This window comes from Talpa europaea (genome assembly GCF_964194135.1).
Source record: "Talpa europaea genome assembly, chromosome: 11".
Taxonomy (NCBI): domain Eukaryota; kingdom Metazoa; phylum Chordata; class Mammalia; order Eulipotyphla; family Talpidae; genus Talpa; species Talpa europaea.
In genome coordinates this window covers 67,726,848-67,742,591 of record NC_140078.1, presented here as the reverse complement: position 1 = coordinate 67,742,591, position 15,744 = coordinate 67,726,848, and the positions used below count along the sequence as shown (strand labels likewise).

The 15,744-nt window shown below is 43.1% G+C and overlaps 1 protein-coding gene across 1 annotated transcript; it reads left to right on the top strand.

The window, feature by feature from the left end:
• Positions 1 to 501: 501 nt before the first annotated feature.
• IL17RB (interleukin 17 receptor B) lies at positions 502 to 13,571 on the top strand (the record flags this gene model as incomplete). The annotated part of the gene is made up of 11 exons (XM_084247752.1): positions 502 to 561; positions 2,249 to 2,273; positions 3,016 to 3,156; positions 4,599 to 4,726; positions 5,172 to 5,298; positions 7,045 to 7,092; positions 8,086 to 8,228; positions 8,594 to 8,659; positions 9,957 to 10,056; positions 11,569 to 11,652; positions 13,036 to 13,571. The coding sequence occupies 11 exons, from the start codon at positions 502 to 504 to the stop codon at positions 13,569 to 13,571; spliced, it is 1,458 nt and encodes a 485-aa protein (XP_084103878.1).
• Between the last annotated feature and the right edge of the window lie 2,173 nt (positions 13,572 to 15,744).

Genomic DNA, 15,744 nt, shown 5'->3' with positions numbered 1-15,744 from the left:
CGGGAGCTGGAGGAGCGGGCGGCAGCGGCGGCCTGAGCCCTACCCGCTACTCTTAACTGCCCGCGCCCGCGCACCGCGCGCTCGCCGCGGCCGAGAAGGGAACCGGAACCGCGGGCGGCTCGGACCCGGTCTTCGCTAGAGAAGGGCGGAGACCCGGCAGCTAGGCCGGCGGGCCGGGCTCGGGCGGGGGGGCGCGTGCAGCCCGAGGGCGTGAGGGCACCGGAGCACCAGGCTCACGGCGCGCACCTGGGCGCGGGGTCCGCGCGCGCACTCTGCGGCCTCTGTTGCTCTGCCCGCCGAGGATCTCGGGCTGCTCAACCCAGCCCATTTCTCGGAGCCCCTGCAGGGTACGGTGCTTCCACGTTCCCCACCGTGGGAGAGGATGAACAGGTCTGGGCGGCGCTGCGGGAGGCGGAGCCCGGAGGGATGGCTCCTAGGTGTGGGGATAAAAGCGTGGCCAGAGGCTGACGAGAGCCCCTGTTGGCGGGCTCTGGCCCCGCGATGTCGCTCGTGCTGCTGAGCCTGGCAACACTGTGCTGGGGCGCCGTGTCCCCAGAGCCGGTAAGCCCCTGCCCGAGGCCCTTTCCCCAGTTGTGGTCTCTAGATCCGGAAACCTGAGGACTTCAGATCCCCCAGCTCACGCTTCTAGGAGGCTTTCGTGGAGGGCCTTCTGGGGCCGGGTGTAGGGGCAACTCTGCACCCTCTGGGACGGCCCTGGCTGGCAACGGGCATCAGGCTGTTTGAGTCAGGGACCTGGGAATTAGGTAGACTTGGGCTCAGATGCCACTGTGCGCTCGATTCACTTACGTTCACTGTGCCTGTGTGTCCTCGCAAAATGAAGGATGAGACCCAATTCATCCAGCGAGAAATGGGGCAGGCCCTGAAAGGCAGCGGGGGGGGGGGGGGGGGGGGAGCACAGAGTAGGTGCTCAGTATTATTACAGCTTGTATCTGGTGCCCAATTTTGGAGGCACAAGAACTGCTTCTGTGATACTACTTGGTTGTTTTTTTTTTGCTATGTTGATTTTGTTTTGTGCTGAGCCCCACAACAGGTAAGTTGGTAAGCTTTCCAGCATGCTCTTTTCTTCCCCAGTGCTCTGAAGGATTGAAAGAATCTTCTGGTTCACTAAAGAAGAAAAACCTCAGCCCCCAAGTAGCATTTGAAATTATGTCCCAATTCTCTTAACACCGGGTCTTAAGAGCCTGGCGACTGTATGATGATGGTTATGAAAGACGCACCCTGCTCATGTGCCTGATGTCTCCGGTCACTACCCGGTCCTCTGTCTCAGTTCCCAGGCTCCTTTGGCCATTACCACTAGCAGAGGAATGCATCGCCTTTAGTTAGAATAGCAGCTTTAAGGACAACAGTTTGAACTCTGTGAAGGATAGAGCTGTTGCTTCAAGAACTTGGCTCCCAGCATATTGGCTTATTTGTTTAAAAAAAAAAAAAAAGTCTGACTATATCCCTTGGAGTTCAGCCTTAAATTAAAGACAAAGATGAGTGACTGACAAGTCCATCAAAACCATCAAAAATCTTGCCTTCTGTCTTACAAGGCGTTTGGGAATATTGAGGCTGAGAAGGATCATCTTCCACAGCTGATATACTTGGGTTTTGTCACTGGAACTCATTGTTGCCTAAGAGTTAAATATTTTAGGTGCAGTATTTTACTCTAAAACCAAACTACTATTTTTTCTTATAGAAAAACATGGGCAGCTAACATCAAAGGATTTAGGACTGGCCTTTCTTGGACAGTGATGATATACATTTCATTTTCTAAAAGCTCTTTTTAAAAATATAACATGATAAAAATCACAGTTGCTTTATGATTTTCTAAATAACTCAGCTGATACCTTTTCTATTAGAAGAGGAATATTTTTAAGAACCTGGGCCTTCTTATCTTCCTCTTCTGGAGGGAATTTCTGGGAAAACACATACTCTAGACTGTCTTGAAAGCCTACAGTTAAACACAAGTGGTCTGGCATCATCCCCTGCCTGTAGCAGGGAAGCTGAGGCATGGGGAAGGATGAATGGGCAGGCTTGAAATATCAGGCGTACTGAAGGTTAATGAGCAGTCTCCCCCAAACAAAGTGGAAGCAACTCAGCTTTTCTTTGAATACTTAGCTATTCTCCTGAATGTTCATCACTTATGTGCATTTGATGAAAAAGATGTTGTTTGTGTAATTTGGCAGATGAAGGCTTGTGGTATGCTGGCATTCAACATGACACTTGGTTTCTTTCTCTGTTGCAGATGATTCAATGTGGCTCTGAAACTGGTAGGTGCAGTAGTAAATGGGTGTTTGGGGCTTTACACTGAAAGCATAGTTGGATTTGTAAGGGAGGGGGCCAGTGCAAAGCAGGCACAGGTGAACCATTGCTTTGTTACCTGATACAGATGAAGACTTTGCACAAAGGAGAGTTCCCCATGTTCAGATGGGTTGACCTCCTGGCCTGTAGGGGGGCATAGGTAGAGCAGGAATGGTGTGTAAAGTAGGAAATGAAACCTGCTACTCTTGGGAGGGAGATCAAGTGCTGTGGGAGGGATGTCACTTATACTTAAAAACATAAAGGTTTTAAGGGAGCTTTTAGGATAGTAGCTTTCAAAGGATGGTAGGCTCCTGGCAAAGAAGTGTAGATGGAAAGGGGTAAGATGGAGGAGATGGTACTGGCAAAGACTAGGCAATGGGAAGCGGGAGTCTTGTGGGCCAGCTGGCTGGAGTCCAGGCTGAGGCACAGGGAAGGTAGGACTGATCCTAACAATCATGTCAAAGACACTAAATGCGTGCACGCACACACGTAGTCAACTGAAGTGGTTCCAGGTCCTCTGTAGGTTGGGGTCAGGAGGTTGAGCATCACCTCGGCTATGAGTCAGCACTGAGTAATATCTGGCCTGCATTAGCAGAAAAAAAAAAAAGATGGGCTATGTATTTGGGATGGATCAGAGTGGGTCGCTTAGAGTGGTTAGCATCAGGTTGGGCTGCAGAAGGGAGTGTCATGAGCAGTCTCACCTTTTGCTAGGACCATCTCCGGAGTGGTGGGTCTATCACCCTCTGACCCCAGGAGACTTGCGGGACCTCCAAGTGGAACCTGTTAAGAGTAATGTTTCAGCTGAGGACTATTCAATTCTGATGAACATAAGCTGGACACTCCGGGCAGACGGTAAGCTTGCATCAATCACAGATAAGGCCTAAAGTATCTACGAAAGCAAAAATGTATACACTATATGAGCCACTAATTCCTCTCGTAGGCATATACTCAACAGAATACATACATATGTGTGCATACTAGAATGTTCATAGTAGCATTATTCATAACAACCAAATATGGAATGCATCAGATGAAGAAGTGTAGAATTGTGAAGAACTGAACTGACAATGGAATTAATACAGCAATGAACTTGAAAAATCTGTAAGTACACACAATATGGATGAATCTCACAAATATAAGAAAGCCAGTTTCAAGAGTTCATAGGTTTATATCTGCATGCATACCTTCACAATTCCATCAACAAAAAGTACACAATAGGCAAGCTTAACTAAGCCGTTTGAAGTCAGGATAGTAGTTACAGATGGGGAATGATGGGAAGCTAGCATGAAGGGCACTGCCTGGAGTGTTCTTGACCTAGGTACTGGCTGCTTGAGAGTGAAAACTGATCCACTGGTACATATAGGATGTGTGTACCTTTCTCTATGTTGTTATACTTCATGGAAGAAAACAGGGTAAGTCCAAAGATGATTTCTCCAAGTTAAGGAAATACACTCACTCAGATGGATACCTTTTCTACTTCTAAATGTCATCAAAAAGGCCCTGGTATTCCCCAAGGCACCTAGTGGGTTCTTTCAATGAACCTAATCCTTGGGTCCTAAAGCCCATGTCTGTGGTTTCCACTGGCTAGTTAGTTAAATCACATCCAGTTAAGAATCCAGGAATGTCAGGCAGAGAGAGGTGCATGGAGGCTGGGGAAGAGCTGGACTCAGCAGAGAAGAGTTAGACAGTGTTCAGGGAATCCCAGAAAAAGCTGTGCTCCATCCAAGTGGGTTAGAGCAGGCGGGACTGGAGATGGTACATTAGATGATGCAAAATTTGCCCCCATAACTGGCACAAAGTGAGCTTTTGTGTTTGTTAGCTTTTATTATAGATGAAGGTGGACAAGTTGGGTCTTGAAGAAGGCAGGGAAATAGAGAATGAAAGAAAAAAGCATTCCAGGGAGAAGACTCAGCATGGACAAAGGTGCAGTCAGAATGACATTCCAATGGGCTTTTGTGGTGTTCCCCAAAGTAAGCCTATTCTTTGTAAGAGACCCAGAATAGTGCAGAGCTAGAGTTACCTCTACAGGTACTCTGTGAAATTCAGGCTCATCCATGAGGAGGAAAGTCTTTGGAATTTGAATCCAAATTCTGCTGTTCATGAACTTTGAAAGTTTAGGCAAAGCTCTTTGAAACTAAGCCTCACTTGCCCCACCGGTAAAATGGGCAAAATAATCATGCCTACCATTTAGAGCTATTGTGAATATAAACTAAGATGAGGTATGTGAAGTGTCTAGCGTCAAGTCAACCACATAAGTGCTAAATAAACAACTTCCCTTTTGCCTATCTTGGCAGCCAGCATCCTCTTTTTGAAGGCCACCAAGATCTGCGTGACAGGTTATAAAAACTTCCGGTCCTACAGTTGTGTGAGGTGCAATTACACAGAGGCCTTCCAGACTCAGACCAGACCCTCTGGTGACAAAGTAAGTACTCTTAGAAACTTGACTAATTATTGTTAAAATTGGGCCCTTTGCTTTGGGGGCAATCAAAGGCTGGTAAGCTTATACCACTTGAAGTTTGGAGAAGGGTACCTGAGTTCAAATCCTATTTTTGGTCACTTCTCTGCTATTGCAAGAGAAGTGCCTTGGGCAAGTCAGCATTTCTGGGGGCATAAATTTTCCCATCAGCAAAGTGAGGGGGAGCTGAGCTTAAATTATATCCTAGCTCTAAAATTTTATACTTCTCTGATTATGTAAGTTATGGAGACAAATCATGTGGGGTTCATTCCTTACATAGACATTGGCTAGGGACATAAGTTTTAGCAGTAGGCTAAGGAATGAAATTTTAAATGAAAAGGGCAATACAAAGGTACTACATTTCTGCATTGCAGTATTTAGAAATTCAGGGGTTCATTGCTTTGCTTTTCAGTGGACTTTTTCCTACATTGGCTTTCCTGTTGAACTGAATACACTCTATTTCATTGGGGCCCATAATATCCCCAATGCAAATATGAACGAAGATGGCTCTTCCATGTCTGTGAATTTCACCTCACCAGGTAAACTTTCTCACTCTTTTGTTATTCTTTGTCTTGCTAGGCTACTTGCTTTGGGGTTTGAGGTTTGGTATAGAGAGAATCTGTGACAAGGCCTTTGGCTTCGCTGAATCTCAGTTTCTTCATGGATAATACGGTAACAATTATAACTGTACCTCACAAATTGAAAGAGAGGATTAAATCAGGTAAAATGTATTCCTGTGTGCTAGGTACTGGGTTGAGTACTTTTTAGGTATCATCTCACTTAAGCCGCCAACGACTCCCAGGTCTGAATAGCCTCATTTTACAAATGAAGAAACTGGGTTACAGATGCAAAGTGAAGGTGACATTCAAACTGTGGTCTTCCTTGATCAGTGCACCTTTGCCACTCTTTGTGTCACTGATGTAAAATGGTTGTTCCAATCTTGACTTTCTAGCAAGCTGTGTTGTTTTACAGCATGTGGCTGGTCTGACAATCTATGGATTTCAGTAGACTCACTCACTGAGCTATCAGTGACAGGCAGGGTGGCACTGAGTTAAATGTTGCTCTGTAAAACACACTTAGTTCAATTCACACTTGCAATGTCACACATGAGATTGTAGTGAGGAGGTGATGGGATCATGTATGCAAAGTGTCTAGCATGGGCCTGGCTGCATAGTTCCCATACCACCCCCATGTGGGTTGGGCCAACTGTTCTGTACCCCTCTCCTGTTGTTTGTCTCAGGGAGTGTCAAAGTCAAATGGGGCAACTTCAAATTTCTCTTCTTTGATATTACAATATCAGGGTATTTTTGGTGCCACAGCATTTACTGCACTGTAGTTTACAGCTTTCTTGATGAGACAAAAATCTCATTTTAAAAACGAATGTTTTATTTGGAATAATTTCAGACTACAGAAATGTTGCAAAGATAGTGCAGGGTTCCCCTCTACCTCTCACCCAGTCTTCCCTATCATTAGCATCTTACATTACATCTGTCAAAAGCAAGAAAACAACACTAGTACATTTCTATTAACTAAACTATTAGGATTTCACCTCCTTTTTCATTTAATGCCCTCTTTCTGTTCTAGTTGTGTTTAGTCTTTGTGTCTCCTGAGTCTCCTCTGGCCCATGACAGTTTCAGTCTTTCCTTCTTCATGACCTTGACAGTCTAGCAGTGGTCAGGGATCCTGTAGGATATCCCCCAACATAGTTTTAACCTGATGTTTGTCTCATGATTGGACTGGGGATGTGGGTTTTTTGCAAGAATATTGCAGATGCACCCTTCTCATCACATCCTATCAGGGTGGGTGACATTTACACGACATTGTTGGTCTTCTCCTTCATCATTTGGTTAAGTGGTATCTGCCAGGTGTCTCCATGTAAATCTCCTATTTTCCCCTTTCCAACTCTAGTCTTTGCAAACAAGTCAGAATCTATCCCGTCCTGGGGTGGGGTGTGAAGGTGTGTAAAGCTCCAACTTTTGTAAGAGGTAGCACCTATTGATTTTATTACCAAACTTCATTCTTAAGGGAGGTTTGAGTCTTCTCCTGGATAGATGATGTTTTGATAAAGACTATACATAGACGTTGGTTATTGCTTCATGGGTAGGTAATTTTTTGTTTAACAGTAAAATGTTAGCATCCCATTTGAAAGTCTATCTTACCTCACATCTGGAATGTCCTGGCAGTTTGTTCCATGTGGTAACCATATGTGTGTGCATGTCTGTTGGCAAGGGTGTGACCAGAGATATCTTTTTCTAAAATGTAAAAACTTCCATTTAAATTTCTAGGCTGCCTAGACCATGTAATGAAATACAAACACAAGTGCATCAAGGGTGGTAAGTACAGAATTTGTTTACATTAGAAGAAACTCACAACTTAAGCCTGTACTGCACAAGCCATGTTTTTACAGATGAAGAAACTAAGGTCTTGAGTTTGTTCAGCCACTGAAGGCAGATCATGGCCAATGTTTTTCCATTGAGTCAAGCAGCCTGTCCAGGGAAGGACAGACTCTTAGTAGGTTTATGAAGTGGAACAAGAAGTCACAGACCTCCCACCCTTTAGCTGAACTAGGCTTTTAGCTTAAACTGCATTTAAGGTGGTGCCAACTAAAGACTGTTCCTGGATTGATAGGAACTTTGAGTCCTTCCAGCTGTGCCAATACTGGTGCTACTGACCTGTGGTCATGGGGACCCTGAGAACCTTGTGTTCAAATTAGCAACTATTCAAAGTAGGAATGTGAGCTGAAGTAATGGCCTGGAAGCATATTCTCAACCTGTGTCAGCACTGGGGTTCATCTCTCACAGGCTAGATGGTGAGAACCCACCCTTATCCTTAGAAATATGAAATAAACTCCTTCAGGATATTCAGGCCCACGTGTCCTATTTTCAAGGATTTGTATAAACTTCTGGGAAATATACCCTTAGGATGGTACTGAGGCTAGTGGTATTTGAGGAAATCTTTTAGGTCCCTCCCTGTGCCGTCAGACTGAAATGGTCAGAAAGGGTTTCTGAGGTGCGCTAGCCCTCTGGGCAGCGATCGAACTTGTGCCATGCCACAGATAGCTTCATAGTGCTCAGAATTAACCCCCTGAGCCACCAGGGAGGCCTCCAAAATAGCCACTTTTAGCAAACAGTTAACATAGGGTCCCTAAATTACTTGGGGTGCAGTTACTTTGAAATTCTGGGAGCAATGCTAAAAGTACACTCTAGCAGTCTGTATCTCTTGGATGTATGCCTGAGAATTTAGATTTGTTTTGTCAAGCCCTTCTGGGGACGTAGGTGAGGGAAGAATTTGCAACTTCATCTATGTGATTCTTTCTCAACTCACAGGAAGTCTGTGGGATCCAAACATCACTGCTTGTAAGAAGAATGAGACAACAGTGGAAGTAAATTTTACGACTAGTCCCCTTGGAAACATATACATGGCTTTTATCCAAAGCAGCACTGGGATTGAGGATCCTGTGATGTTGGAGGTACTTTTTCTCCTTCATTTCCCTAACACTACCCCATCCTCAACCTCCCACTTTCCTTACCTTGTTGTAGAAAAATGTAGACATTCTAGAATTCCCCAGTCAGGCTTTCTTTTGAGAGAACACAGACAGGACTTTGTCCAAATGTGCTGGACTGTTTTGATTAATTCAGTGAGTTCCTGGGGGCATCTATGAAAGCATCACTGTGAATCTAAAACCAACCAAAGGTAGAGGTTTAGAATTAAACGACTCCTCCTTTACACATAGTCTAATGAACGGAGTGAGTTTGGGAACAGTTTTTTTGTTGGCAGTCTGTGATCTCAGTCATATGGCTCATGATTCTTGGTTTTGTCTACTTATCTGCACAGAGCAATCAAACTTACATTTCTGTGGCGATTCCAGTGACCAGGGAAAGTGAAGGTGCTGTGGTACAGGTAAAGTTTAATGAGATGCTTTGAGGAGGGGGGCATTAGAAGCCTGATTGTTTCATCACTAATTGCTTTTGATGAGTACTTTCAAAGTTGGAGTACATGAGTTCTCGCCCCCAATTCGCTTCTGCCTGCAGTCTCCCATTCAGTGATATTAATGTGGAATCCTTGTCTCAGTCTTTACAATGGTAACGTCATGAGATCTTACAGTCCTACTTCCCTTTGCTTTTATTAGTAACTATTAATTTTCTGAAGTACTTTTCTATTTCCTGTCATAGAGCCTTAGAGTAATTCTGAGACAGGAATACCATTTAATTTTCCCAAGCCTCAGTTTTACAGTAAAATGAAGTAACAAAGGATATGAAATCAGGTTTGGATTCCAGGATCAGTGGATAAACTTCGAGGACAACTACCTGATCCCTTGGGCCTCACTTCCTTCAGCTATAAAACAAGAAGGGGCCTCCCTGGTGGCACAGCGGTTGAGCACTGGGCTCAACCTCTGCAGCGCCGGTTTGATCCCCGGCCGTGGGCGAGGGTCCCACATGGCACGCAGACCTCTCCTGCCGCCCGCTGCTCCCCTCAGCAGTGTATTTTGTCGGTCTGCCTGCTCTGCTTTCCCCGCTGGCTCTGGTGAATTCTCTTACCCTCTCGCGCTTCTGACTGTACCCAGTGCTTGTATAAATAAATAAATAAATCTTAAAAAAAAAAATGAAAAAAATAAGAAACAAGAAATTGGACTAGCAGATGCTCTCAGGTCTCTTTCAATGCTTAGTTTATAATGTGGGGCCCTAGAGGGTACCTGTGGGACACAGGATATAGGAAGCTTTTGTTTTTCATTCCCTAGAAATAAAGGGAGCGCTTAGCCATGCCAGAGGGAACAGATACCTGTCAGAACATTAGGACTGCAACCCTTTTCCAAGAATCCATAGACTTTCCTAATCCCAGAGGACTTGTGTCTTCAATTAGAACTCTAACAATGTTTTTTGAAAGGAAATACCTGTATAATTATTAGGATATGACCTAACCCTTTTAGAAAAGGAAACTCATATATGAGCCACACACAAAGTTTTCAGTTCAGATGGTATTTTGGTCGTGGGTCACTGGTTTGGATTTTAGGTCTGTTACAGAAATGTGACCAAGAGGGAAAATAAATATGTGTTGCAATGCTGGGTGTGTGGGTGGTGGGAAGTGTTTGAAAACCAGGTAAAAAGCAGGAAGGGATATCTGGGAGGAAGCAGGAAGAATGCTGATATCTCGCTCTCAAGCGTGGAGGGAACTTTCTGAGCCTTTCATTTTTCCTCAGTTGATTCCATATTTCCATACTTGTGGCACTGACTGCATCCGACGCAAAGGAACTGTTGTGCTCTGCCCACAAATGGATACCCCCTTCCCTCCGGATAGCAGTAAGTGCCCATTTTCATTGGGTGATCAAAGAGGTTCAGGACATGAAGGATCCACCATTCCTAGCCTCTCCCCCTCTCAATGTGTCAGTGTGTGTGCATATGGGGAGTGGAAGCTGGGCCCTGTCTGTGTATGCTGAGCTGCAGTGCACAGAAAGATGTCAGTGCTATCCCAGAGAGCCAATAATCTAAGAATGAAAGCTTTACTTATAAAATCATTCAAGATCATTTATGAAGCAGCATATACAGACAGGAACAAAAATAAACTGTACAAAATGGATGTGCAAAGTACCACAAGGAACAGAAAAAAGCCAGAGACATAAAAGTTCTGGCTATATAATGAACATGCATTTCACTGCATTTGATAATCTTATCCATTTCAATAGCACAGGCCTAGCTGTTATTGTAATTTGATGTGGTCACACAGCCAACATTTGGATAACAAATTAGGAATGCTGACACCAAAGGACAAGCTTTGCTGGTGCCTCAGAGCAGCACATTCTACAAAATGTCCCTCTAGATGTAAGGCAGTTCTTTCAAAACGAATGGACAAATAAAATGTTTCTACAGCTAGTTCAGGGATGGAGTCAAATGTTTGTAGATGTTGCTCTGAGAAACTCCATCAAACCAACTGAAGACAACTGAGGTGCCTCACCACCCTGACTTCTGTGTGGGTGCAGTACTTTCTGTATGCCTGAGCTTTCCTGGTCCTCAGCATTCCTATGAGGGGTTGGCATTAGCTCCCAGTTATGATTCTAGCAAAACAGCTTTTAAAAATGCTATCACTGTGAATTAAGTAATTATACCCAGAGTACTAATATGTCAAAGAACAAAAAGCTGAATGTAAAATGCCTGTGTATGTGTACAGTATGAAGCCAAGGTGATTTTAGAGGACTTGGTCTTAACCTCCTGTGACCCATACCCCTTTTAAAGATCTAATAAAAACCTGGATACTTTACAGAAAAACACACTGATCCGCAGACCCTCCTAGAGAGCTACTGACCCTTGGTTTTTAAAGACATCTAAACTTTTACAAAGTCTGAAGTAAAAAATCTTTGTTTCCAAATAGGAAATACATTTGATTCGGGTTTGCTAAGGTGAACAAATTTTGTTTTCTCTAGGCACAAGCGTGTCTGGTAATGTAAGGGGCAGGAATGGACACAGTGCAGGTTTTCTGATCCAGCAGACCGGGTAAAGGAGGAGTCAGAGTCCTCAGTGGCTTTTGCAGGTCTTTTATTTAGATTAACCAGGCATATGACAGGTAGAGGTGCTGGGGGGCTGGGAGGCCTCACTCTATCTGGGCTCTCTGGCGTTCTCGGGGGGGGGGGGCTCTTCTTCTCTTGGCTTCCGTTCGTACTTGGCTTCTGCTGGCGTCCCCATGACGCCACCCTTATAAACTCAGTCTCTCAGCCCAGGTGCCCACCATCAGGCATGCATTCGGGACCACAGGGTTCCGTCATCTATCCTAATGGCGGGAGGGCAGAAAAGCCTGATACTTTTTACCTTACCCTACAGGTGGCTGGCTGCTTCTCTTCCTCCTTGCCCTGCTGGTGACCACATGGGTGCTGGGGGTTGGGATCTATCTAACGTGGCGGCATGGTAAGGTTTATGATTCAGTTCTTTAAATTTTTTTAAGGTGCTTCCTCTAAAGACAATCATATTTTAGCATCACATTTGGTACAAGAGTCAGGGAGTATCTATTTAATGCCTCACAGCTATCCTAAAACACTGATAAAACGAGTGGGTTTCACCTGCTAAAATAAAGCATGGATTAGGAACTCCAGATCTGGTGTTTCACCTGCTTTATTTTTACCAGAGGCATCTACAAGCACTGAAATGGGCAAAAGACATAATAATGAACTGTTTTACCTGTGATTTGTACTGTATGCTTGATCCTACTTTCAAATAATTGAAAAAATTTGCAAAAATTTTAGTAATTCTTCAAGGCATCAGAACATATACTTGCATTCATATACACTGAAATTCTTAACAACTCCAAAGCACTGAGGATTTGAATATAGAAATCAGAGTATTTATATAGATATACAGATATAGATATATAGAAGGCACAATGAAAACCTCTTTTCCGCAAATAGAAAATATAAGTGCAAATTTTGAGTCACTTGTGATGAGGATAGAACCAAACTGATCCCATGTTCTTTCTAAGCTAAGAAAGTCATATAGCAATTGGACCTTAGAAATACTCATATTTAGGGGATGTTTGACGAATATTAAAGTACTTTGATTCATAGCTTCTGTTCTATAGTGCATATCGACAGAGTTACAGTTAAGTTCTAGGGGATGAAATGAAGCACCACTTACGCAACTATTTATAAAGAAACTCTCCCACCTGCAGGTAGAAGGTGGAACAACTATTGTTAACCCAACTCAAAACAGGCAGCACAGGGGTCAGGTGTCCTGGCATATATATGGCACTAAAAGTACTAAATACAAAACACACCTGAAACAAAATAGCTTAAAACAGTTTCTAAGAATTTGAAAAGATGTGGCTTGATTTAGAGGAATGATTTAGTCATAAGGACTCTTAGAAAATACATCCTTTTTTTAATGATTGATTTATTTATACAAGAACCAGGTTATAGGCCAGATGCGTGGGAGGGGGAGAGGATTCACCAGAGACAGAGCAGGGAACAGAACAGGCAGACTGACAAAATACATTGCTGAGGGGAGCAGCGGGTGAGACAGGAGAGGTCTGCCACGCCATGTGGGATTCTCGCTGGCTGGCCAGGATCGAACCCGCACTGTAGAGGCTGCGGACAGCTTAACAGTGCGGCGCTCAACTGCCTGCGCCAGGTTTCAGGTGACATGCTCTAAAGGAACATGAGGGAAAGTTTATTCTCTGGCAGAAGTAACACCCCTGGTGCTTAGCCAGTGTTCCTTAGCAAGGGATCATTTATTAGACAGTTTAGAGTGAAAACTTGTTAACTGTTCATAGATAACAAGTGCTTTCCCCCCCCACAGAAAGAATCAAGAAGATTTCCTTTCCTAATACCACATTACTGCCACCCATTAAGATTCTTGTGGTTTACCCATCTGAAGTATGTTTTCACCACACAGTTTGTTGCTTCACTGAATTTCTTCAAAACCACTGCAGAAGCGAAGTTATACTTGAAAAGTGGCAAAAAAAGAAAATAGCTGAGATGGGTCTAGTGCAGTGGCTTACCACTCAGAAGAAAGCTGTGGATAAGGTCATTTTCCTTCTTTCCAATGATGTCAGCCCCATGTGTGATGGCACCTGTGGCAGGAGCCAGGGCAGCTCTGGTGAGAACGCCCAAGACCTGTTCCCCCTGGCCTTTAACCTCTTCTGTAGCGATCTGAGAAGCCAGACTCACCTGCACAAATACATGGTGGTATATTTTAGAGAGGGTGATACCAAAGACGATTACAATGCCCTCAATGTCTGCCCCAAGTACCTCCTCATGAAGGATGCTCCCACTTTCTGCACAGAACTTCTCCGTGTCAAGCAGCAAGCCTGCCACAACCACTGCTCCTTGTAGTCTACCCATGAGAAGCAAGAGACCTTGATGCCCTTCTACCCATCCAAAACAAGGAAAAAGAACATCTCTGATGATTCTAGCTTATTCTTTGGACTACTTGTAGGGGAAAAAAAAATACACATATAGTAGCATATACACTTTAGCAGTAGGAATAGGGTGGATTCAATCCAATACTTAAAAAATTTTATGCCAATGATATACAAAATATGATATGATATATCATATGATAAACAAAATATCACTACCATAACATTAAAGAACAGAAACTACATTTATTATAAAGCTAAAATCAATTTCATTAAAAATCAACAAGTTAAAATGTAGAACTCTAACCATTCTGGTAAAGTATCTTCCAGCCAAACATCCAATCTGGAATATTAGCATATGCACTGGACTGAACAGTTTAGACCTAAGTTTAATTAATGAATGCTAAATTTAAGAAGCCCTCAATTAACTTAGGGAAAAGTCTTGTTTCACACAAGTCTTTAAGATAACAGAAACAGGGAACAAGCTGAATCTGTCTGCTGATAGATGACCCATTTGTATCACTTGCTTTATTTAATATTTGCCTGGGGCTGTCCCTCTCCAAATTAGATTCAAGTCTTTATAGAAGGGATTTTGAAAACAAACACAAAAATATCTTTTTTTAATGCAGAGATTATCAAAAGGCTAAATTTATACTAGCAAGTATTTCCCTAGGAATGCTTGTATCTTTCAATGTAATATTGAACCTAGTCTAGAATGTGGATCATTTCCAGCTAAATGACTTAAAATGTGCTAGCAGATTATCCTTAAAGGCCATGCGCCACTTCTATTACATGTGTGATGGATAAAATAAAAACCAGAATAAAGAAGTGAAGTTCACTGTGTCCAGCTTTCATAAGCAGAGATGTAATAATGGCTGAGGCAGTGCTTAATGTGGTAAAGTTCACTTGTCATGATTAGGTTTCACAATGCTTTTAAGACTTCATAATAGATAGTGGACATGGCTTATGCCAAAACTTGGATGAAAACTCAAATTCCTGAATAAACATCTACCAGCATAAGGCCTAAGAGCATAGGATATGCTATTACCATGTGAAAAACTATTATGAACATAAAGACACTGTGCTTTTAGAACTAGGTAACAGATACTACAATGTGTTGAAACAGTTCAGAAACACTGTGTAAATTTATTTTCAAAAATATTTTTAAAAATACAATTTCAAATTGAAGGCATACATCACACATAGTACTAGCAAGTTGTTATACTTGTGAACGATTGCTTGTTCCTAACCTGTTGTACCAACACTAGTAATGCAAAATGTTCCAGTACCAGCATTTCTCCATGTCCCAAGACATGTAACCATTCCTGTTCATTCTGTATTCCACCCATCTTTTATCCATCCCTACTTTAGCCTTCCTCCAGTCCCACCCTCAGTTCTTGATAAGAGAGGTGGTGGAAGCATGTGCCTAATGGCACATTAAGTCAGGCTTTCTCTTGATTCCCCACCCCCCACCCGTCTGAGCACCCACCTGCACTTATTGGCTCCTGTGTCTGGACAATGCCTTCTCTTCCTGCCATGGGTTCAAAAGGCTTCACTAAGGTCTGGACCACTGATGGAAATAGCTGTCTATATTTTGATTTTGATGCAAATTGCTCACATATTAAAGAAAATCAAACAGAATACAAAGAACTCCAAAAGCTTCCATTTGGCTATTCAGCTAAAGGGAAACTGGGGGCTTGATGATTAACTTATTAGTAATGACAGGGCTCACTTTTTTATCGTACAACACAACCTAATAATTCTAAATTATATGTGTCTTTTGTTTGGCTTCAAAAAGGAAATAAGCTTGTCCTTTCAGTTTTTATTGTTTTGGTCAAATAATGGTTTTCTTTCCCTAAGCCCACCCTACGGCATATTGGGTAACAAATATCAGATAGCTAAATTCTCTGCCTCTGAATATCTACACCTGAATGGGCTCCAATCTTTTTTGTACTCCAATAGAAAACAGGGGCAGAAAAAAACCCCTCTTTTTCCCTATTTGGAATTCCAAAACATAAGTGAGGACATATGTGCTTGTTGTACTACACAAGAAAGAAAAGGGCGTGCCACAGACTTCTGGCAATCTGTGTGTACAGATCACATGCTTGTGGTGCCCCGTGGCAGCATGAGATACTGTGCTTGATGAT